At 45.3% G+C, this 25,573-nt stretch overlaps 1 protein-coding gene across 5 annotated transcripts in view; it reads left to right on the top strand.

The window, feature by feature from the left end:
• susd4 (sushi domain containing 4) overlaps nt 1-25,573 on the top strand; it is a 231,690-nt gene that overhangs the window by 22,414 nt on the left and 183,703 nt on the right. For 4 of the 5 annotated variants that reach the window (XM_072550737.1, XM_072550741.1, XM_072550736.1 and 1 more), the window contains exon 3: nt 10,414-10,575. In XM_072550737.1, the coding sequence (XP_072406838.1) occupies nt 10,425-10,575 (151 nt within the window). In that variant the 5' untranslated portion in view covers nt 10,414-10,424. Of the gene's footprint in view, nt 1-9,538; nt 9,590-10,413; nt 10,576-25,573 lie in introns of those variants that run through there. The other variant, XM_072550739.1, reaches the window with a different exon arrangement.

Here is a 25,573-nt window from a genome sequence, read left to right as displayed (position 1 = left end):
GCAGATGGCAGTTGTTGAATGATAATTGTGGCTTTGGGAAGAGGCAATCAGTCTATTAGGGTGGAAATGGAATTGATCTAATTTTTGAACTATGTCTTCTGAGAGATGAGCTTGTCTGCTGACAACACAGGGAGATGATTTGAAAGCTGTCTGCCTAATTTCCAAAGACCCTGAGAGTAGAAAGCTGAGTTAGTAGTATTGTTATCTATACCCAAGTGAACTGAAAAGGTGATCCTGATCAACATTTCAGAAAAGAAAGGAACTCACATTTATATCTGTACAACAATGCAGCATGAAAACTATTTCAGTAATCTGGTTAGATTTGTTATTCTTTTATTTGTCCCTTGAGTGTTTTTGCCTGCCTTTTGTCTGTCTTTTGTGTGAATGGAAGCTGAAAAACAAACATTTTGGGTTTAAAGCATAGGTACTATTCAGCTTACTTTGTTTAATACTTCCCCTGCTGATGTTATTGCATATTTAATAAAAAGCTAAATCTTTTGTTTGAGACACAAAACCAGTATCTGTAATTAATTATTCACAAAGTCTGGGATTTGTTCTTCAAAAGTCTGGTTCAGAACTACTGGAGAAATAATTGGAGTTTTTGAAGGTTTAATTTTATTGTGTCGTGAATACAGAGCTGGAATCAGGGGAGAACAACCCTCCATGCAACATGCCAAAGATGACACTTAGCTGTTTAGATTAGATTCCCTACAGTGTGGAAACAGGCCCTTCAGCCCAACCAGTTCACACCGAACTTCCGAAGAGTAACCCACCCAGACCCATTCCCCTCTGACTAATGCACCTAACACTATGGACAATTTAGCGTGGCTAATTCACCTGACCTGCACATCTTTGGACGGTGGGGGGAAACCAGAGCACCCGGAGGAAACCCACGCAGACACAGGGAGAATGTGCAAACTCCACACAGACAGTCGCCCCAGGCTGGAATCGAACCTGGGATCCTTGTGCTGTGAGGCAGCAGTGCTAACCACTGAGCCACCGTGCCAGAGGAAGAAGTGCTTTTTGCTTGCCTTTGTTTTGGTCATCATTTGTGAGGTTTTTTTCAAACAGGATAAATTGAAGCCCAGGCTCAGTAACAACACAGATAAACTGTAAGTTAGGTAACAGTTGCTCACTTGGCTATCTAACATAAGTTACCTTCAGATTGAAGGTAAATAGAGGAAGTACAAACTAAAAGACCAGTTCAAATTTTTTTTAACTCAAATTTAGAACTACATAATTAAAATAGAGATGCAGGGCCAAGCAATATGTTGTAACTGTATGAGTGGGAGATGGTGGACCCCACTGTCGTCATAGCGACCGCATCTACCACAAGGGTTAGTTGTTGGAGAAATTCTGGCTCAGAGTTGGTGAGCTGGAGTCAGACCTTCAAACACTGTGACAGATCAGGGAGGGTGAAGTTACCTGCAGTTATATCCTGCCGTTTAACTATCTCGAATTCAGTCAGTGGTCAGGGACAGGAGAGTGTGAGCGAGGTGCATAGGGGGATCCAGGAGGTAGTGCTGAAGGCGCCTCAGCCCTTGAGCTTGTCTAACAGGTTGGAGATTCTTGCTCCCTGTGTGGATGAGAGTGTGGGCCGTAGGGAGGATGAGCAAACTGACTATAGGATCACGGTTCAGGGAGCCACTCAAGATGTGGAAGAAAAGAGAAAATGTAGTTGTTATCGGGGATAGTATAGTCAGGGGAATAAACACTGTTCTCTGGGGCCAGGACTGAGAGTCCCAAAGGCTGTGTTGCCTGCCTGGTGCCTGGGTTCAGGATATTTCATCAGGGCTACGGAGAAACCTGGAGTGGGAGGGGAGAGTTCCAGTTGTCACGGTCCATGTAGGTACCGACTGAATAGGTCGGAAGAGCAAACAGATTCTGCTGAGGGAATATGAACAGCTAGAGGATAAATTAAAATGCGGAACCAAAAAGATAATAATCTCCGAATTACTATCTGAGCCACAAGTGAATTGGCACAGAGTTACCAAGATTAAAGAGGTAAATATTTGGCTCCAAGATTGGTGTGGGAGAAACAGTTTGAATGGCACCAGTACTGGTGAAGGAGGAAGCTGTGCACATGCTCCAACTTCATCATACTGTAACCAGAGTCTTGGCTGTGGATAGTGAGGTGGGGGTGAGTGGAGGGGAGGCGAGGGTGGATTCAGTTGCATGGGAAATAATGAAAAATGTTAAAGAGATTGAAACTTTTGTAGATTGCTGAGAGGTCTGCATGTGGAGAAAATGTTTCCATGAGTAGGAGAAACTAGGACCCAAGAACCCAGCTCAGAATGAAGAGATAACCCTTCAGAACTGAGATGAGGAGGAATTTCTTCAGCAGAAGGTAGTGATTCTGAGGAACTCATTCCTACAGAAGGCTGTGGAGACCAAGTCATTGAGATTATTTAAGACAGAGACAGATAGATTCTTGATTGGTAATGGGATCAAGGCTTACAGGGAGAAGGCAGAAGAATGGGATTGAGAAACTTATCAACCATGATTGAATGGCAGAGCAGACTTGATGGGCCGAATGGCCTAATTCTGCTCCTGTATCTTTTGGTTTAATGGGAGGGAGCCTTCTTCAGGTACAGCAAGGAAGGGAACAACTATGTGAAGGGGACAGTCGATGCAGGAAAGAAGACTTTGTATTTAACTTCACATTGGGAACTAAATATGCAAAAAGGTTGGGGGTGGCTCAGTGGTTAACACTGCTGCCTCATAGCGTTTCAAGACCTAGATTCAATTCCAGCCCCAGATGACTGACTGTGTGGAGTTTGCACATTCTCCCCGTGTCTGGGTGGGTTTCCTCCAGATGCTCTGGTTCCCTCCCACAATCCAAAGATGTAGTGGTTAGGGTGAATTGGCCATGATAAATTGCTAATGTTGTTCAGGGAGGTGTAGGTTTGGTGAATTAGAAAGGTGAAATATAGAGTAGTAGGGAGAATGGGCCTGGGTGAGATAGTCGGTGAGGACCTGTTGGTCCAAAGGGCCTGTTTCAACACAGTAGGGATTCGATGATGATTCAGTGGTGAATACACATCCTATTGGTAGGACAGGCAGATGGGCAGGATGGGGAGGCACAGGATGGTGGGTTGCTTTGTTCATAAGAAATGAAATTAAATCAATAGCAAGAATTCATATAAAATTGGAAGAACTTGTGTCAGTAGAATTGAGGAACAGCAAAGGTAAAAAGGAGTTTGATGGGAGTTGTGTACAGAGGAACCTTGATTATCCAGCATTCAAATATCTGACTTTCGGAGTATCCTAACAAGATCGCAAGGTCCTGATGCTTGGCTAAACCGTGTTACCTGGTATTTGATTATCCGAACAAAATATTCCCTGCCCGTGTCATTTGGATAATCAAGGTTCCTCTGTACACACCTTCTAGCAATAGTCAGGGTGTGGGAAGAAATAAATCAGGAGCTGGAAAAGGCGGGTAAGAAAGGCACTAATACAATAATCATGGGGAACTTTGATATGCAGGTGGACTAGGAAGATCAGGTTGGTAGTGAATCTTAAAAAATAGAATTTGTGGAATGTCTATGAAATTTTGTTAGGACCAGGTTTGGTAGAACCCCCTAGTGAACAGGCTATTCTGGATTTGATGATGTGTAATGAGGTCGACTTGATTAAGGAGCTGAAGGTGAAGGAACCCCGAGGGGACAGTGTCCACAATATAACAGAATTCACCCTGCAGTTTGAGAGGGAGTGACATTACCAACCCAAAGAAACCCAAACATGTAAATAGAAAGCAGGAATCATCAGCCATGCTTCGTCCGGAGGCTCACTGAAGATGTTACCTAATATGGTGACGAAACATCTGAAAATGAACCTTCCAGCTCAGCGAGCAAACCTACGTCCAGATTGTTAATATATAAAGTGAAAAGTTGTGGTCCCAACACAGACCCTTGTGGAACACCACTTGTCACTGGCTGCCACCCTGAGAAGGACCCTTTTATCCCCACTCTCTGCTTTCTGCCAGATAGCTCAGTTTCTACCCATGCTAGCAGCTTACCTCTAACACCATGAGCCCTTATCTTACTCTGTAGTCTCCTGTGCAGCAAAGGCCTTCTTGAAGTCCAGGTAGATAACATCCATTGGCTCTCCTTAGTCTAACCTGCTCATTACTTCCTCAAAGAATTCTAACAGATTTGTCAGGCATGACCTCCCCTTGATGAAACCATGCTGACATTGCTATATTTTACCATATACTTCCAAGTATTCAGAAATCTCATCCTTCACAATGGATTCCAGGATCTTACCCACAACTGAAACTAGGCTAATCAGTCTATAATTTTCTGTCTTTTGCTTCACTCCCTTTTTAAACAGGGATGTCACATTAGCAATTTTCCAGTCCTCTGGAACTCACTCTGATTCTAGTGATTCCTGAAAGATCACCAATAACACATCTGGTATCTGTTCAGCTATTTCCCTTAGTACTCAGGGGTCTACTCCATCTGGTCCAGGTGATTTATCTTCCTTTAGGCCATTCAGTTTTTCTTGCACCTTCTCCTTGGTGAGGGCCACCATACTCAGCTCTGCTCTCTCACTCTTTTGAATTTTGGATATTACTCATGTCTTCCACCGTGAAGACTGACTCAAAGTAATTTATCAGTTCCTCGGCCATTTCCTTGTTCCCCACTACTATCTCTCCAGCGTCATTTTCCAGTGGCCCAATGTCCACTTTTGCCTGTCTTTTGCCCTTATATATCTAAAAAAACTCTTACAGTCTTCCTTTATATTACCGGCTAGCTTACCCTCATATTTAATTTTCTCCCTCCTTATTTAATTTTTGTTGCCCTTTGTTGGTCTTTGTAAGCTTCCCAATCCTCTGGTTTTCCACTTCGCCACATTGTATGCTTTCTCTTTTGTTTTTATGCTCCCCTTGACTTCCCTAGTCAGCCATGTAACATGTTTCTTTTTCCACGGAATGAATCTCTGCTTTGTCTCCTGAATTACTCCCAGAAACTCTTGCCATTGCTGTTCCACTGTCTTTCCTGCTAGGCTCCTCTCCCAGTCGATCCTACCCAGCTCCTCCCTCATGCCTCTATAGTTGCCTTTATTCAGCTGTAATACTGTTACCTCTGATTCTATCTTCTCCCTCTCAAATTGCAGAGTAAATTCAATTGTATTATAATCGCTGCCTCCTAAGGGTTCCTTCATCTTAAGCTTCCTTATCAAGTCTGCCTCATTGGACAACACTAAATCCAGTATTGCCTGTTCCCACCACAAACTGCTCCAAAAAGCCATCTCATAAACATTCCACAAATTCCTTTTCTTGCAATGCACTACCAACCTGATTTTCCCAGTCCACCTGCATACTGAAATCCCCCATGATTACTGTAACTTTGCCTTTCCTACACATCTTTTCTACCTCCTGATGTATCTTGCACCCCAGCTCCTGACTACAGTTTAGAGGTCTGTACATAACTCCAACTATGGTTCTTTTACCTCTGCAGTTCCTCAATTCTACCCACACAGATTCTACACCATCTGACACTACTTCGTTTCTTACTATTGACTTACTTTCATTTCTTACGAACAAGGCAACCCCACCCCCTGCTCACCTGCCTGTTTTTTTGATAGGATGTACATCCTTGAATATTCAACTCCCAATCCTGATCCCTGTGACGCCCACTACCTGCCAATTTTGATCTCCGCCACAAGCTCATTTACCTGATTCCTTATACTGTGTGCATTCAGATATAACACCTTCACTCCTGTATCGACTGCCCCCTTCTCATTGCTATTTGTTTGTTCAATATACTTGATGTTTGATTGCTAACCTTTTTCATACACTCTGTCCTATTTGTGTCTCTGCTGGAGATTTTAATAACCTCTCCTGAGTTCTGCACTCTTACGTCCTCCTTCGGATTTTCTAATTTCCCCTATAACTGAACCCCCACCCTCCCACCCACACTTAGCCCTGTCTATAGCTCTAGTTATACAATGCACTGGAACTGTGGTCCCAGCACAGTTCAGATGAATACAGTCCCCTCAGAACAAGTGTCTGCTTCTCCAGTACTGGTGCCAATGTCCCATGAATTCAAACCCATTTCTCCCCCACCAGTCATTGAGCCACACATTTGCCTGTTTAATCTTATTGACTCTGTGCCAATTAGCTCATGGTTCAGGTTATTACATTTTTTGTTTCTGCTTTTTAATGTAGCTCCTAACTGTTCATACTTACCGAGCAGAACCAGATAGACAGGTTCTGGTTTGGAAAGGGGATCAAGTGTTTTGGGAAGTGGCAAGAGAATGGGGTCAAGAAACACATCAGCCAAGATTGAATTGCAGAGTAGCCTTGAAGGGCTGAATGGCCTAAATCTGCTCCTATACCTGGCCTGCTGTGTTCTTCCAGTCTCCTGCTTGTCTCCCTATATCTTTTAGGGACAAATAAAAACTGTAGATGCTGGAATCCAAAATAGACAGGCAGGATGCTTGAAGAATACAGCAAGCCAGGCAGCATTAGGAGGTGGAGAAGTTGATTTTTCGGGTGTAACCCTTCTTCAGGACTGGAGTGTGGTTGTTGGGGGTGCTCCTACACCCAAAATGTCGACTTCTCCACCTCCTGATGCTGCCTGGCTTGCTGTGTTCTTCCAGCCTCCTGCTTGTCTCCCGATATCTTTTGGCATCATGGGGTCAGTAAGCTGTCAATCAGAGTGGTGGGCAGGGTCAGTGATCTGTCAATCAAAGTGATGGGTGAGGTCAGCAAGCTGTCAATCAGAGTGATGGGTGGAGTCAATATGTTGTCAATCAGAACATCAGGAAGGTGGAGAGGTAGGTGTTATGGACTAGGCCTGACCGCTCAAAACATTTTTATGCAGGCGGCCCAGACCATAACTTTGCAATCTATCTTGATAGGTGTACAGTGAAAATGACCAGGATTCGTGAGGTTGACTATCAGGTTAAAAACAGACAAACACATTTCTGATCAGAGCCGGCCTGGTTTATTACCCCTCTGAAAAAAAATCAAGGACAGAGTATTCTTGAGCTGAAAATGTGTTGCTGGAAAAGCGCAGCAGGTCAGGCAGCATCCAAGGAGAAGGAGAATCGACGTTTCAGGCATGAGCCCGAAACATCGATTCTCCTGCTCCTTGGATGCTGCCTGACCTGCTGCGCTTTTCCAGCAACACATTTTCAGCTCTGATCTCCAGCATCTACAGTCCTCACTTTCTCCCCAGAGTATTCTTGAGCCAAGGAACAGCTTTTAGAAAAAAAAAGGACCAAATTTGTGATTTAAGACAAGTCAAGAGGGCGGAGCCGAGTTCGAGGGTTCAATCTGAGATGAGGTGGGGGAAGTGTGGATGAGAAAATTGGTGAAATTGATGTTGATGCTGTGTAGTTGGAGTGTCCAAAGGTGGAAGATGAGGCATCAGGTGGCTTGGGTTTGGCGGTGGAGGAGGCCCAGGGCCTCATGTCGTTGGCGGAATGGGAGGGAGAGTTGAAGTGGTTGGCCACGTGGCAATGGAGTTGTTTGGTGCATGTGTCCCAGAGATATTCTCTGAAACATTCTGCGAGTTGGCGTCCTGACTCCCCAATGTAGAGGACAACACGTCAAGAGCAAGTGGTCACAGTAGGTGAGGTGATGTGCAGAAAAATCTCTGCTGGATGTAGAAGGATCCTTTGGGGCCTTGGATGGAGGTGAGGGGGGGAGGTATTGGTAAAGGTTTTACACCTCTTGCGGTGGCAGGGGAAGGTGCTGGGAGTGGTGGCTGGGTTGGTGGGGGGCTTAGACCTAACAAGGGAATCATAGAGGGAATGGTGTCTGCAGAATTTTGATTGGATGGAGAGGGAAATATATCTCTGGTGGTGGGGTCCATGTCTAGGTGGTGGAAATGGCAGGTGATGATGCGCTGTGTCTAGAGGTTGGTGGAATGGAAAGTGAGGATAGCGAGGGGTTGGTGGGAGTATTCTGTCCTTGTTGTCAGTGAGCTATCAATCAGACTGGTGGGCAGGGCTCTGAGGTGCCAATCAGAACAATAAGCTATCGAATGGAATGGTGGGCAGGGTCAATGAGCTGTCACTCATAGCCATGGGGTGGCTTAGTGAGCTGTCAATCAGAGCAGTGGGACAGGGTAGTGAGCTGTCACTCACAACGATGGGGCGGGTTAGTGAGCTGTCAATCAGAGCAGTGGGACATGCTAGTGAGCTGTCACTCACAACGATGGGGCGGGTTAGTGAGCTGTCAATCAGAGCAGTGGGACAGGGTAGTGAGCTGTCACTCACAACGATGGGGCGGGTTAGTGAGCTGTCAATCAGAGCAGTGGGACAGGGTAGTGAGCTGTCACTCACAACGATGGGGCGGGTTAGTGAGCTGTCAATCAGAGCAGTGGGACAGGGTAGTGAGCTGTCACTCACAACGATGGGGCGGGTTAGTGAACTGTCAATCAGAGCAGTGGGACAGGGTAGTGGGCTGTCACTCACAACGATGGGCTGGGTTAGTGAGCTGTCAATCAGAGCAGTGGGACAGGGTAGTGAGCTGTCACTCACAATGATGGGGCGGGTTAGTGAGCTGTCAATCAGAGCAGTGGTCGGGGTCAGTAAACTATCAATCAGAACTGTGGGCAGGTTTAGTGAGCTGAGAGTGTAATGCTGGAAAAGCACAGCAGGTCAAGCAGCATCCAAGCTGTCAATCATAATGGGGGTGGGGGTAGTGAGGCGTCAATCAGAGTGGTGGGGCGGGTTAGTGAGCTGTCAATCAGAATGATGGCCATAGTCAGTTAGCTGTCAATCAGAGTGATGGGGGTGGGGTTAGTGAGCTGTCAGTCAGATCAGTGGGGCAGGTTAGTGAGCTGTCAATCAGAATGATGGCCATAGTCAGTGAGCTGTCAATCAGAGTGATGGGGGTGGGGTTAGTGAGCTGTCAATCAGAGTGATGTACATAGTTAGAGATCAGAGCTGAAAATGTGTTGCTGGAAAAGCGCAGCGGGTCAGGCAGCATCCAAGGAGCAGGAGAGTCGATGTTTCAGGCATGAACCCTTCTTCAGCTCTGATCTCCAGCATCAGCAGTCCTCACTTTCTCCAATGGTCAGTGATCTGTCAATCAGAGTGAAAGGAGCGGTCAGTGATCTGTCCATCAAAGTGATGGGCGTGATCAATGATCTGTCAATCAGCGCGGTAGGCGTGGCCAGTGATCTGTCAATCAGCGCGGTAGGCGCGGCCAGTGATCTGTCAATCAGCGCGGTAGGCGTGGCCAGTGATCTGTCAATCAGCGCGGTAGGCGTGGCCGGTGATCTGTCAATCAGCGCGGTAGGCGCGGCCAGTGATCTGTCAATCAGCGCGGTAGGCGTGGCCAGTGATCTGTCAATCAGCGCGGGAGGCGCGGCCAGTAATCTGTCAATCAGCGCGGTAGGCGTGGCCAGTGATCTGTCAATCAGCGCGGTAGGCGCGGCCAGTGATCTGTCAATCAGCGCGGTAGGCGCGGCCAGTGATCTGTCAATCAGCGCGGTAGGCGTGGCCAGTGATCTGTCAATCAGCGCGGTAGGCGCGGCCAGTGATCTGTCAATCAGCGCGGTAGGCGTGGCCAGTGATCTGTCAATCAGCGCGGTAGGCGGGGTGTCCTGGAAAGTCGCGGGTGATGCAGGTAAAGTGGAGGCTGCAAGGACATGAAATCAAACAGCATCGAAGAACAATAAGAACAATAATAATAACACCCATTGTAACATTTTCTATGTTGTAGATTTTAGTTTGTCCGGCTTTAATAAACAGAATGGGTTTGTGTGTGTGTGTGTATGTCTGTCTATGTTTGTGTCTGTGTGTGTATCTATGTCTGTGTCTCTGTGTGTATCTATGTGTCTTTGTGTGTATCTATGTTTCTGTCTCTGTGTGTGTATCTATGTCTGTGTCAGTGTGTGTATCTATGTGTCTGTGTGTATCTATGTCTGTGTCTCTGTATGTTTCTGTGTCTGTGTGTATCTATGTCTGTGTCTGTGTGTCTATCTATGTTTGTCTGTGTCTGTGTGTATCTATGTTTCTGTGTCTGTGTGTCTATCTATGTTTGTCTGTGTCTGTGTGTGTGTATCTATGTTTCTGTGTCTGTGTGTCTATCTATGTTTGTCTGTGTCTCTGTGTGTGTATCTATGTTTCTGTGTCTGTGTGTGTATCTATGTTTCTGTGTGTGTCTATCTATGTTTGTCTGTGTCTGTGTGTGTATCTATGTTTCTGTGTCTGTGTGTGTATCTATGTCTGTGTCTGTGTGTCTATCTATGTTTGTCTGTGTGTCTATCTATGTCTGTGTGTTTGGGGGAGGGGAAGGTGGTGAAGCGGCTGAGGACCGCCCGGGGAGGGGGGAAAAGGGACCTGTCCTTAGTACATTTTCTGTCAGCAGTGAGCGAGGCTGCAGGGTGCAGACAGGAGGAAGGGTATGGACAGTGCAGTTTGTGATAATGATGATATTTTCCATCGCAGGTTGGTCCAGGATGCTGCTGCCGTGGTCCCCCTGGACCAGAGATGATGGGATACCTTCCGGCAGCCGAGTTTCAGCTGGGACTCCCCAGCATCTCCAGCTCACCGCCCTCCTCCTGTGCTCTGGAACCGTGCTCTGTGTTTCTTTGGCGAACCACATTCCGGGTAAGTTCCCCTCTGGGTCTGGGCCGGGAAGGCGGCTGGTGTTAGAAATGCACTGTTTGATTTGGTCATTATTTACCACGCAATCCATACAAATATCACTTGTTCCAAAGTTATTTAAGACTCCAGCTCCTGTCGAGAAATCTGCGTGTATACATCGAGGTTATGTAAGTGCTCTCGGAGGAACACTGTGCAATGGTACAATGTTATATAATATCTGTTATATCTCCGGATTCAAATCGTCCCTGCCTCAGCCGTATGTCATAATGTATCCGAACAGATTGACAAAATATCGGAAAAGAATGATTGCACAGTCAAGGTGGAAAGTGTCCAAAGTGTCTTTAAGGTAACAAAGTATAAAGACTGTAGCATCTGTACAAGGCTGGGTTGAGTCCATATTGAATCACTGTTAGTTGGAAACTTCACAGGATCAAAGGTTCATGGCTTCAGGACAGTGGGAATGTACTGCCTCTCTTTTTTGCATTCACCTCTTGACATTTTGCAGCATAGTGTATGCAAGATGCTGCTGGAATTTGGTGAAGGAGATTCCTAGTTTGCCAAGCCCTGGCTTGGGGAAAATGACTGCCACCTCTATCTCATTTGTTGGGTCAACCCCCCCCCCCCCCCCCCCGCAGAATGTTCTGGTCTGAGAGTTATGCCATGTGTTAGACAATGTGACATATACCATAAACATCGAGCTGTTGCTGAGACAGATGTCTTGACATTTATTAGTTACAGATTAAATTTAGGCTGGGTTCTGTAGCACTACCCATTACTGTACATCACATGTACATAACTAACTCAATCAACTCATGACACAAAGTCCATCAGACCAAAAGAGTGGCTGAAGACAAGATGGGACCTTGACACCAGAATCTCACACATCATGATGTTCTATAATTGTTTTAAAGTTCACTGTCTGTCCGGTCTACAATCTACCCAATAATACAGCAGTAATCCCTTCAGTGCCTAGTCCAGATTGTGGGTTTCACTATCACTCAAGGTAATTAAAGTGCAGAAATCTCAACTGGGATTAGGTCCAATACTCCTATCACTGTTGACACTAACATGAACTTGACCATGAAGATAGATGTAAAAGATCTGTTATTAACTACCAAAGAGGGGAGCAGTTCTATCGAATGTTTACAACAGAGGGAGAGGACACTTGGTTCATTGTGTCTATGCTAGCCAGAAATAGCCCAGCCTAGCCCCACTTTCCAGTATTTGCACCTGCAGTACACCTGCAGCGGGAATTGGTTTAGCTCAGTTAGCTGGATTGTTGGTTTACAGAGAAGTGGGGGTTCAATTCCCATCACTTGTTTGAGGTTACCATGAAGGACTTTTCCTCTTCCCTCACCTGAGGTCTGGTGGCCCTCAAGTTAAATCACCACTAATTGCTTCTCTCTCTCTCTCATGAGAGAGCAGCCCCTATGGTCTGGTAAGACTATGGTGACATAACACACCAGCACCTTTAAATGATCTGAGGGTCTCTGCCTTTCAGGCAGTGAGTTTCAGACCCTGACCACCCTGAACAGACCAGTCATTTTAAAAGTAAACATCTTAATCGCTGTCCCCTGTGCTCAGCTCGATAACCTGTGCCCAGCTGCTGTACCCAGGCCCCTCCATTTTGTACATTGCACCAATCTTCCCTAAACTTCCTCAACAACCATAGCCTGTCCTATCTTACCTCATTGTTACACTTTTCTAGTCCTGGTAACATTCTCAGAAACCTTCTCATTATTCCGTCTAGGACAGGTACACACTGCACACCCTTTAGTTTATGTTGTCTCTCCAGGTGCTTCTAACCAAGCTGCAACACCTCACACTTCTCCACATTGAGCTTCATCTGCCACTGATCCACCCTCTCCACTAACGTGTCAATATTCTTCTGGAGTTCCTCATATCCTCCGCACAGTTTACAATTCTCCCAAGGAACAAACTTTGAAATTGTCCTTTCCACACTAGCACCTGGATCATTAATACATATCATCAAGGATCCCAAACCAACCTCTGGGGAATTTTAGTGCAAACCTTCTTCCAGGCCAAAAGTATCAATTAACCATTACTCTCTGTCTCTCAATTGGTTTAATTATTGTTCCTTTTCATACCGTGACACACAATTTTTCTCACAAGTCTGTTGTGAGATGCTGTATCAAAAGCCAAATGCTCCATATTTCCACTCAAAAAGACTCCAGCAAGTTAGTTGGACTGATTTTCCCTTCACAATCTATGCTGACTCACGCATTCTGATTCAAGTTCACATTTTTCCACACAAGTGGTTAAACTCCCCCACACACTGCCCTGTTGTTTTGCAATTCAAGAGGGAAATGGGGTGAGTCCCTTCCACAGATAGACTGAAGGGTCTTCCCCAGTACCTGGTTTCTTTAAGTTTAAATTTTAGAAGGTTTTCCACAGCAAAACCTTTCAAATGAAATCGGAGGTAGAGTTTATTAATGAAACATTCCAAATGTGGAAGAATTTCTTTGTGAGTATTCACGCACAAACACACAAGGTAGTAAGTAAAAGATGGGAAGGAAGAAAGTTACAACTTATGAATTTCTTTTAAAAGAATCAAAGAGTTTGGAGTTAGATTGTGTGATTTGACTTCATCTGAAAACATTAGTATTCTGGCACATTTCTATCTGTAATGTCGACTCCTTTGCTTTATTCACCAAACTCCTTCAATTAAAGAAGATGACCTTGAGCACTGCAAGACTTTCTTTCTGTTCTCCAACTTTTGTTTCCTCCCCCTTCCAGATTCATCAACTAATTTTCTGCCTTTCCATTTTCACATCTGAATCTATTCATGGGTTCCCATTCCCTTCCTAGTTAATTGAAAGCCTCCCCAGCAGAAAGCAAGCTTTTGAGAATGATTGAAATCAGACACAGTTGTTAGCTGGAACTGTTATGTGTTCCCTTCTGGTGTTGCAAGCAGAAATAAGTCAAAAACTGGGCAAGTTCAAATAAACCAGCAGTTTGAGTCATGTGACTGGGATTGGGTAGATTAACTACTCATGGGCCATGTTTTGATGTCTGGGTCAAAACCTATTATGTTTTGCAGCAGGTAACTGTGGAGTCATTAGCACCATCTCATTCATAATGTGTTTCAGTTATTTCCTTTGTTTAGGACTGGCAAAAGTAGACATCATGCTTCCTGTTCCTTCGTGTTGGTTTGATTGGAATATTCATACAAATGGGAGTGTGACATTGAAAGAGATGAGAGTTACTTTTTGTTTTGTTAATAATGGAAATTTTCTAGATATGCCCACTTTGAGCATTCTATGTCCCATAGTGACCATCTCTGTTGGCAGTTGAACATTTCTATTTTAAAATAATCACTAAATATATCTAGATATGTATTAAGGTTGTTTTTAATCCATTTGTGGCAGCCAGAAGATAGCAGATTCACACTAGGCATTTATTTTGTTCCCTGAGGTAGGTTGGGGAATTCCCCTCTGATCCACGGCTCTGGTTTGGGCTTCCTGACTTTATATTGTCCTAATGTGTGTTCCTAAGGTGACTACAGATCTGCCTGTGTTTATAAAACAGGTAGATATTATGGTCAGCAAAGTGCTTAGGCTTGTGTTAAAGCCTTCAATGCGACTTCTCAGAGACTCTGAAAAGTCAGTCACTTCAAAGACTCTCAGCCTCCTGAATGTATGTTCCAGACCCTTCACAGCAAAAGCCTGGTTCCAGTGTCCATTCATGTTGTTTTGATTCCCAATAAGGTTGGCTGAGGGACATGTATGGGTCGGGAAACCAGGAGAAATTTCCTACTACTCTTCAAATTGTGAAATTGATTTTTATTGGTCACCTAAATTGAATACGGTTTGAATTGTAACTCAGAGCCACTCCTCAGTCTGGTGCTGAGCTGATGGTACAGGTTATTTTCTGGACTGAGGGGGAGACTCCTAACCTTCTGACTCAGCGGAGAGAGTATTCCTAGTCAACCAAGGTTGACACATGAAGCTGTATATTTAAAAGCAATCTGGAACAATACCTTCGTACAAAAGTTATATAAACTACACATTCCAAGTTTATTGAGGAAAACTAGTTTTTAGAGTAGAGACAGATTTTAGTTTGAATTTCCTCTTTCTAACCCACAGCTAAATTTAAACGTGGGCAGAGAGGTCTCACTATAATCCTCTTAAATTTTTAAAAAGCCCTACAGTTTGTGGGATCTTGCTGTGCAGATCCTAGCTATTGAATGAATATCTATGAAAACAGTCCACGTGCTCTGTAATATTCATTGTGAAAGATGAGATGACACATTATACGAAATTCAGACTTTTCTTCTGTGCTATCTGTCGATTGACAGGTGTCTGCCTGAAGTTATGGATTGTCTCTGCACTCATGGGTATAACTAAAAGTTGTGAGGCAATTTATTTTTAGCAATACACTTAATCCTCATTTAATATTGTTTTGTTTTAACATTGGCAGCTTGGTGAGATATGTAATCTTGTTGAAACCTTGTGAGATTCACTTTCATGTGGTTTTGTGTGAGTCTCAATTAGCACCACACCCTGTCCCTCAACACAGAGTCGTCACCTCTCCCCACTTCTCAACCTTGAAGTGTGACCACCCTCACCCCTCGGGGGAAATAGGCTGCAAATCAGAGGTCAGGCAGTGGGGAGAGGCCACAGTTCAGAGGTCAGGCAGTGGGGAGAGGCCACAACTCAGAGTTCAGGGACCTGGGAGATGTGACAACTTGGAGGTGACGAAATGGGATAGGTACCAATGAAATAACCACCTAGATTTCTAAATTTCACAAATTACAAATAGAGATAATCTCAACTTCTAATGTTACCCTTGATGGCCAGATACCTTTCCAGTAAATCTATGTGGAAGTTTCAAGGTAGACACCTTTCTGAAAGTTAAATACCCAGAATGGCTCGCGGTGCTTCACTCACAGTATAATGCTGGCTTTGTCTGGTCAAACAACTTCCACCCTCTTGTGCCTTAGTCCTATAGATATAAAGACCAATATCCCAAAAAGAATGTAATCTTCTTCTGTACCTTTGAGATAATCCTTTGAGTTAAACCTTTAAGCTTTGACAAAGGGTCAGTTAGACTCGAAACACCAGCTCTTTTCTCTCCTTACAGATGCTGCCAGACCTGCTGAGATTTTCCAGCATTTTCTTCTGTACCTGTTTGTCTCATTGTAAGGGCCAACGTACCAAGACCTAATTTCCTTTGGACCTCATTAAAAATCACACAACACCAGGTTATAGTCCAACAGGTTTATTTGGAAGCACTAGCTCTCAGAGCGCTGCTCCTTTGTCAGGTACCTGATGGAGGAAGAGCACTCTGAAAGCTTGTAATTCCAAATCTACCTGTTGGACTATAATCTGGTGTTGTGTGATTTTTGTTTTAATGAGGTCCACCCCAGTCCAATACCTGGACCTCCACCACTTCCAGATTTTCACCATTTAGAAAACACACATCTTTTGAGCTTTTCAGATCTGACATTGTTGACCCCATGTTGAAACACATTTCAATACATATGCCACAATTTTGCCCATTTACTTAATTTATCAATGTCTCTTTGTAATTTTATACTTTCAGCTAAACTGTTTACTTGGAACTTGATGCCTCCAAAAGTGATAGAAATGAAAACAATCAATAAATTCAAAATGAAATAAGATCGAGACTGAAGGGAAATAAATTTGCAAGGTGAAGGGGATAGAACAAGGGAATGGACTGACTGGATTATCTGCAGACAGTCCACATGGATTAATGCACCACATGACCTCTTTACACCCTATAACGACTCTATAACCAAGAAATAATAATCCTGCATTTATATAGCACCTATAATGATGCAATGTTGTCAATGTTTGTGTCATCCCCAAATCCTAAAATGTTCTACTCCAGCATCTTAGTCATTAATAATTACATTCAATACTTTAGCAAACCTTCAATAAGACAGTCAGTCATGTGTTTGGTGCTCCATGTGTGCTTTCACCAGTGCCCTGTACAACTAAAACAGAACCTTCCTGCAGTTATATTAAAATTCTCTCTTGATAAGCAATAATATTCTGTTAGATTTCTGAATAACTTGCTGCACCAACATACTGACCTTTTGTGATTTAAGCACAGGACCACTCAGTCCTCTCAATATCTCAGTGCTTTGCATTTTCTCACCTTTTTAGATAATATGTTTTTCAAAAGAATATTTTGTGAAAATGTGGAATACATTTTCCCACATAATCACTTGCCACATCTCCATCCACTTAATTAATCTATTTTTTTTTGTAATCTCCTTATGCCCTCTTCAAAGCTTGCCTACTCTACCTATCCTTGTGTCATCATCAAATTTGGCAACAATTCCTTCATTCAAGTCGATTATATAAATTGTAGCTGGTTTTGGTCACTGCACTACTCCTTGGTGGCGTACATTTATCCCATCTCACCAATCTGGAAAAGACCCATTTATGTATACTCGCTGCTTCCTGTTAACCAGCCACCTTCTATCCATCTCAATACGAAGGAATTCTAATGGCTATTTTTCTGTGACTGTCCCCAAATCCACAGAATAAACCCATGTATCTCCCTCCCTGCTATTCCCTGATTGATCACTGTTTCCCTGTTGTTATTTATGGAGTTAAGGATGTTATTAACTCAGTCCAAACATCCAGGTTCTTTCCTGGCCTGATGCTACATTTCGTTTGATTATGTTTGTGTGAAGGATCTTGCATTGATTTACTCTGTTCAGCGTACTTCAAATGCAAATTGTAGTTGCTGTTAAGCTAGTTTAGTCACTACAGGTGTCTCACAGCTTAAATAAAAGTTAGAGAAGTGGAACTGCTCCCCTGTAAGTCAGTCTGCACCATTCAAATAAAACAGCTGGAAGGCACAAATCGGGAAATGTGCGCCAGAAGCCAGGATCATGTTTTAAATTGAAATAAACTGAACATTTTCAATGGCTTGCAGTAGGGTCATTGCCCAGTGGACCAGCATAGAATATTGCAAGATTGCTAATTATATGATAAAACTGCTGATGCTGGGTATTGAGGTGGATTTGGTAAGGAGATTTCATCATGACTCCATGCCAAAGAACAGTTTTTTTCAAACGATGTAACACTTGACTTTTCATTGTTGGAAATCACAGAATTGAGTTTATTGAAGAATTTGATTGATTCTGCAATGATCTGATTAAAGATAGTTTTAATCTGACAGTGGTACCTGGGAGTTAATCGGTTGAAGTTCGAGGATGGGATTTGTTGAGGATTCAAGAGCACATTCTTTACAGGATGTGGGTGTCCCTGGCTGGGCATGATCTCCTCCCGGATGGGCTCGCTCTCCCCCCCCCCACCGTGACTCACTTCCCCACCAGTGACTTGCTCTCCCCCCACCATGACTTGGTCTCTCCCCACCCCACCCCACCCCCCAATGACTCACTCTCCCGCTACGTGGCTCACTCTCCCCCTCCCCCCCACCACAGATGCACTTACGCACCCCCACACTCAATAACTGACTCTCCCTTCTGCTGACCAACATACTCCCCACACAGGGTAAGTAGATTAAAGAAAATAAAACAGAGAAAGAAGGAAAAGAAAATAAACTCCCTTTAGGCACTGTCCTTGCTGAGCTCCCAATCTTCACCTTACTTATTCACCTTTTAATTAAATTCCTGCTGTCTGTATTCTCACCTGCACTGTGTCCCACTTACCCATCCCCACAGCCTCATGCTTAACATCCTCCATCTTTGAACTGATCCTCCGTTTCAGCCCAGCTGCTTCCTAAAACCTCTCCTGCACCTATTTATTACTGTATTCCTTTGAGCTGATTCTTTCCACATTTTATCCTTGCTTCATTCTTTGAATAGAGATGCTGCTTAAATCCTAATTCTCCAGAATGTCATCCATAAAAGTTGACAAATCCACATCCATCTCCACTTCTGTGAGAGCATCTTCAAAACCCCTGAACAAAGCTTTCGGCTTCCATTGTCTTCGAGCTCAGGACCTGTAATTCTCTCGCGCACTTTGGGACATTTTCTCCTGTAAATCTGCGACTGTATAAGAGACAGATCATTGTAAGGGCCATAGGAACTGGAGTAGGCCAATCAGCCCCTCCAGCCTCTTCTGCCATTCAGTGAGACCTTGGCTGACTTTACCTACTCGCTGTGTGAAAAAAAAAACTCTTCCTCCGTTCACCTGTGTCTTTTGCAGATCTATTCTCTCTTGATCTTGTTCCTTTTACAAGCAGGAACAGTTTCTCCCTGTCCATTTTAATCTAACGGACTCACATTTTTGGAAATCTCGATCAGATCGTTGGTTCTGGTGTTAATTACCTTCAATCTGTGTTCTCTGTTTACCAACCCACCTGCCTCTGGGGATAGTTCTCTTAATTACTCTGTAGTAAATCTCTGGAGAGCTGGGTCATCACTAGCCCAGGATGGCTGTGAAGAGTGATCACTTGGGAGAGGATGAGAAGGGGTTGACAATGCCTGGTGAGCTTTCTCTCGAAAGGATCAGTACTTTATCAGAGGTAGTGATTTTCACAATTTAAAAAAAATGTTGCTCCACATTCTCACAAGACGTCCTGTTGATTGTTTTTCATGACAGTAACTGCTTTGTTGTTAATTATAATTCAGAGACAAGTTTAAATCAGTACTTGAGTGTGCCATAGAAATTACACACAGGTCAGCAAAGATGAATAGAACAATAAATCACTCCTGGAGATCATTTATGTATTGCAGGTGGAGGAAGGTGTGAAATTCAGTGAGATGTTGCTAAACAGATACAGCAGGATACCAGCCAACCATGGATCAATCTCACTTTGAGTCAGAAAGTTATGGTTCAAGCCTCACTTCAAAAACTGGAATCACAAATTCCTCAACGCAGCATTGAGGGAGTGCTGTGATACTGGATTGTTAGATACAGTAATTTGTTGGACTGAGACTCCCTGTGTTCTCTGGGCTGTCTATAAAAGACAACATGGGCCAAATTAATCAAAGATCAAAGGAGCCTCTGCAGGATCTTTGCCAATATGTACCCCTCAAACAACATTAAAATAAACTAGTCCCCCAGAACAGAGAACAATACAGCACAGGAACAGGCCGTTTGGCCCACCATGTCTGTACTGACCACGGTGCCATTCTAACCGAACCCCATCTGTCTGTTCACGTGTATCTTAAACATTGCTATTGTATCTGTTTTAACCAGATCCCATGGCAGCACATTCCAAAGCACCTACCACCCTCTGTGTAAAAAAGAAAGTGCCTCACACATCTCCTTTTAACTTTCTCTCTCTCTCTCACTTTAATCTATGCCCGCTAGTATTTACATTTCCAACCTGGGAAAGATATTCTGACTATCCACCCTATCCATGCCCCTCATATTGTTATATACTTCCATCAGGTCACCCCTCAGGCTCCAAAGTTCCAATCCAAGTTTATCCAACCTCTCCTTATAGCTAATACACTCCAATCCAGGCAGCATCCTGGTAAACCTCTTCTGCACCTTCTTCAAAGCCTCTGCATTCTTCCGGTAGTGAGGGATCAGAACTGCATCCAAATGTGACCTAAGGTCTTATACAGCTGCAACATGACTTGTCAACATTTATACTCAACGCCCTGATTGATCAAGACAAGGCATGCCATATGCCTTATTTATCACTTTGTCCACTTGTGTTGCCACTTTCAGGGAGCTCTGGACTTGCATCCCAAATTCCCTCTGGATATAATGCTTGTAAGGATCCTGCCATTTACTCTATACTTTCCTCTTGCACATGAACGGCCACAATGCATCACCTTACACTTGTCCAAATTAACCTTTAAAATTTCTCTGCCCAACTTCCAACTGATCCATATCCTGCTGTAACCTTTGACAACCTTCCTCACTATCCATGACTCCACCAATTTTCATGTTGTCTGCAAACTCCAAATTGTTTATAAATACTCTATATCTGTGAGATTGTGACTCACGAATTTGCCCATACGCACCAAAACGTGAGCAGCAACAAAACTCAGTGGCAAAACTCACAGATCATAATTCTTCAGCTATTTTTAACCTGGGGCTCTGGACTCTCAAATTTCACCGTTTGTGAGGGTTCCCAGAAACAGAATTCTCGTGGATGTGGATGTAGAGGAATGACTGTATTATAAGCAACAGGAGTTCCTGGACTGATCTTTCGGAACACCACTGGTCACATGGCCTTCTATCAGAAAACTACCCCCCTACAACCAAGCTCTGTCTTCTATGACCAAGCCAGTTTTGCATCCAGCTTACCAACTCATCATGTGACTAAATCTCTGGACTAGTCTATCATGAAGGATGTTGTCAACAACATTCACTGCCCTACCCTCATCAATCATCTTCGTCACTTACTTGAAAAACTCAACTAGATTTTTGAGACAAGACCTTGCCTTACAAAGCCATGTTGACTATCCCGAGTAAGATCATTCTTTTCCAAATGCAGGGAAATCCTGTCCATAAGAATCTTCACCAATAAATTTCCCACCACTGGTATAAGGCTCAACGGCCTATAATTTCTTGGATGATCCCTATTTCCCTCCTGAAACACAGGAACAATATTGGCTATTCTCCAGTCTCTGGGAACTTCCTTGTGGTTAAAGATGATACAAAAATTGCTGTCAGTGCCCCAGCAATCTCCTCCTTTGCCTCCTTCTGTATCCTGAGATAGATTTCATCAGGCCCTGGGGACTTAACTACCTTAATGGTTTTCAAGACACCTGATACCTTCTCCTCCTTAATATCCACATGCCCCAGAGTATCAACAAGTCCATTTCGCAGGCAAATGAGGGAGAGCTTGCTGAAGAAAAGCTGCTGTATTTTCCTGGATTACAGTAGTGAATAGCATTTGAATATTCATAGCAGCAGAAGGACTCCACTCCTTTGCTACTGAGTGCTGCAAAACCCAGCACCCAGGATTTTCAGGAGGGACCCCAGAGGAATCTTACCCTGCCCTGGCCCGTGGAGATTGAAGCGTGTTTAAGTGTTCTGCTGCCTGGACTTGTCATCCAAGGTTCTGAAACCTGTCTTCATTTGATGGAAAGCACCATTACCTCCTGACGTTCTGGACAGACCTCAGGTTCTCTCTGGAGGTATTCAGATACATATCTGGGATTGGTCATGATGGACATCTATGAATATAAAGTACAAATAAGTCCTTTGGAGCTGTGACTGGCAAATGATTTAAATGTCCTGTCCTTTAAACTTTGACCTGAAAACAGCCTGCTGTGATTCTGAGCTGAAAAGAGTGGGTAGCTACAAATTCAATAATTGTTTGTTGACATAATGTAAGCTTACTATTTGATTGACAGCTCCAGCTGGTTATAAAGGGATTAGAAGCCTTTGATGTGGTGTTATGAACATAAATGTTTGCTTTTTTTTTAAGCAACAGTTTAAGTACTTGAAGAGGAAATGTTTGTTTTCATAAGAGAGTAAGCACTCTCCTGGATTTAAATTTATCAAATGGGCTTTTATATATGCTCGTTTTTTAATATAACAAAGTCAGTAATAGACACTGGAACTTTATTTAACTTCATCCTCAGCTTGGCTACAGGCATCTGCCCTGGTGGTTACTTGGCATGGAGGGTGAAAGGTCAAAGGGTAGGGTGATTGTTTGACATGTGTTGGCACCACCTTGGCAAAGAAGTTATAATGGGTCGAAACATGTGGTGCTGGAAAAGCACTGCAGGTCAGGCAGCGTTCAAGGAGCAAGAGAGTCAACATTTTCTGTCTAAGCTCTTCATCAGGCTGATGCCCGGAACCAACTCCCCTGCTCCTCAGATGCTGCCTGACCTGTGCTATTCCAGCACCACACTTTTCAACTTTGATCTCCAGCATCTGCAGTGCTTACTTCCTCCAAAGGTGTTATAAAGGACTGTGAGGCTCAGTGGGGCATCAGGGTTGACTTAAATTGACATTAAGCTGATATGGAGGGCAAGAGAAACAGAGATTGGCATAGAGGCTGTGAGGGGTCATGGATGGCTCAGTGGTTAGCACTGCTGCCTCACAGCGCCAGGGTCCCAGGTTCGATTCCAGCCTCGGGCGACTGTCTGTGTGGAGTTTGCACATTCTCCCTGTGTCTGGGTGGGTTTCCTCCGGGTGCTCCGGTTTTCTCCCACGGTCCAAAGATGTGCAGCTCAAGTGAATTGGCCATGCTAAATTACCCGTAGTGTTTGGTGCATTATTCACAGGGGAATGGGTCTGGGTGGGTTACTCTTCGGAGGGTCAGTGTGGACTGGTTGGGCCGAAGGGCCTGTTTCCACACTGTAGGGAATCTAATCTGTAAGGTGAGTGCTGATTGAGTTGGCATGGGTGGGTTTTGGAAAGTGTGAGAGAATTGAGGGAGTGTGAGGAGTGAGGGCTCCTTGCAGTGAGAAGGCTTTTCTCTTTTTATTATAACTGGGATGGGCTTTGTAAAGTCAGTGCTCCGACCCTTGGCACACCCTCTGGCTGTTCCTGCTCTGTTTCTAGGCACAGTGACTCCACTCAGTACCGGCTCTCTGCCCGTGGCTGACTCAGCAGGGGTGTGCCGAGCGGTGGTCAGTGTGTTGGGAATTTGTCTAAAATGGAGAATGTTATAAACACGCTAATAAGCAGGGATTGGCATTAACTCTCCACACGAGGGAACGTTCCCCCCTAGTCCTCTAACCTCATTCTCTTCCCCATTGCTTGATTATCAAGCCGCACCTTAAATACATCTCCACAATTCCTGTCAACTATTTCCTGTCAGAGTGAAATCCCTAATCTCACTCCTCTCTGGGTAAAGGCGTGGTTGATCAGTGGTTAGCACTGCTGCCTCGCAGCGTCAGGGACCTGGGTTCGATTCCAGCATCGGGTGACTGTGTGGGTTTCCTCCCACAGTCCAAAGGTGTGCAGGTTAGGTGGACTGGCCACGGGAAATTGTCCAGGGTGGTATACCTGTATCCCCAGACTCCTTCGTTATAACTGGTTCACGTTCCTGAAGAAACTCGAGAAAGGATTAATATATTTAGAAGCGAGGGAAGGGGATGAAACTGGTTTGGTAGAAGGTGGCAATAAAACCCGATGAAATACCAGATAAACATTGCAGTTCTGTCAGAAGTTTTATAAATAGATGCAAGGCACTGAGTCAGCTTGTTACTCCCCCAGTTCACAACGCTGCTGATTCGAGATTGGTTGCCGCAGAATAATCTGTCAGGCAGAGCTTTCTAACTCAATAACACGGGGAGGGGGTGAAGAAAGTGATGTGTGTGGGGGGGGGGGGCGGTGGGGGGGGGGAGGAATCAGAAACAGATATCAGCTGTTTGAAGGAGAGCAGCATTGACTTGTGCTGTCCTGGTTACACAAAGGATAGCGTTATATAAATCACCGTTACTGACTTCACCAGGAAGTGTCACATGAAAGACAGCATCATACAACCCAGCCATGCAGATACAGAATCAGCAGAACAGAGGCTATTCAGCCCCTCAAACCCGGGCTAGTTCACAGAGCAAACTGCAGAGTGAGGCTGGAGTGGCCGACGGTGCAAGATCCCTGACCGAGAATAAAATGGCAGGGGAGATCGTTGGGGGGGGGGTGGGCCAGTGGGGAGAAGGGTGAGGCTGCTCTGAGAAGGGCAGATAGGCCTGAAAAGAGGGTTGGGATGGGTCACAGAATGGGTGGAAAGCTGCAAAGTGAATGAGGGCCTGGAGAGCAGGGGGAGGGGATGCAAAGGGGGTGGGAGCTGTGACAAAATGGAGACAACCTGCAAAATGACAAGGACCACCTGCCAAAATGGGGAAAGGCCTCACAAATAGGATCAGCAGGCTGTATCGGCGAGGGGAGAGAGGAGGAGCGACCGAGGGGAGAGAGGAGCGACCGAGGGGAGAGAGGAGCGACCGAGGGGAGAGAGGAGCGACCGAGGGGAGAGAGGAGGTACCGAGGGGAGAGAAGAGCTACCGAGGGGAAAGGGGCGATACCGAGGGGAGAGAGGAGCAACCGAGGGGAGAGAGGAGCAACCGAGGGGAGAGAGGAGGTACTGAGGGGAGAGAGGAGCTACCGAGGGGAGAGAGGAGGTACCGAGGGGAATGGGGAGATACTGAGGGGAGAGAGGAGCTACCGAGGGGAGAGAGGAGATACCGAGGGAGAGGGGGAGCTACCGAGGGGAGAGAGGAGGTACCGAGGGGAAAGGGGAGCTACCGAATGGAAAGGGGAGCTACCGAGGGGAAAGGGGAGATACCGAGGGGAGAGAGGAGCTACCGAGGGGAGAGAGGAGGTACCGAGGGGAGAGAGCAGGTACCGAGGGGAGAGAGGAGCTACCGAGGGAAAAGGGGAGATACCGAGGGGAGAGAGGAGGTACCGAGGGGAGAGAGGAGCTACCGAGAGGAGAGAGGAGGTACCGAGGGGAAAGGGGACAAACCGAGGGGAAAGGAGAGGTATGGAGGGGAAAGGGGAGGTACCGAGGGGAGAGAGGAGCTACCGAGGGGAGAGAGGAGCTACCGAGAAGAGAGAGGAGGTACCGAGGGGAAAGGGGAGATACCGAGGGGAAAGGAGAGGTACGGAGGGGAAAGGGGAGTTACCGAGGGGAGAGAGGAGCTACCGAGGAGAAAGGGGAGCTACCGAGGGGAAAGGGGAGCTACCGTGGGGAGAGAGGATGTACCGAGGGGAGAGAGGAGGTACTGAGGGGAGAGAGGAGCTACCGAGGGGGGAGAGGAGGTGCCGAGGGGAAACGGGAGATACCGAGGGGAGAGAGAAGGTACTGAGGGGAGAGAGGATGTACCGATGGGAAAGGGGAGATACCGAGGGGAGAGAGGAGCTACCGAGGGGAGAGAGGAGCTACCGAAGGGAGAGGGGAGATACTGAGGGGAGAGAGGAGGTACTGGGGGGAGAGAGGAGGTACTGAGGGGAAAGGGGAGATACTGAGGAGAGAGAGGAGCTACCGAGGGGAAAGGGGAGATACCGAGGGGAGAGAGGAGATACCGAGAGGAGAGAGGAGCTACTGAGAGGGGAGAGGAGGTACTGAGGGGAAAGGGGAGCTACCGAGGGGAAAGGGGAGATACCAAGGGGAG

This window comes from Chiloscyllium punctatum, chromosome 3 (assembly GCF_047496795.1).
Source record: "Chiloscyllium punctatum isolate Juve2018m chromosome 3, sChiPun1.3, whole genome shotgun sequence".
NCBI lineage: Eukaryota > Metazoa > Chordata > Chondrichthyes > Orectolobiformes > Hemiscylliidae > Chiloscyllium > Chiloscyllium punctatum.
Note: the sequence above shows the minus strand (reverse complement) of the source record. Positions and strands in the feature narration are given on the sequence as shown.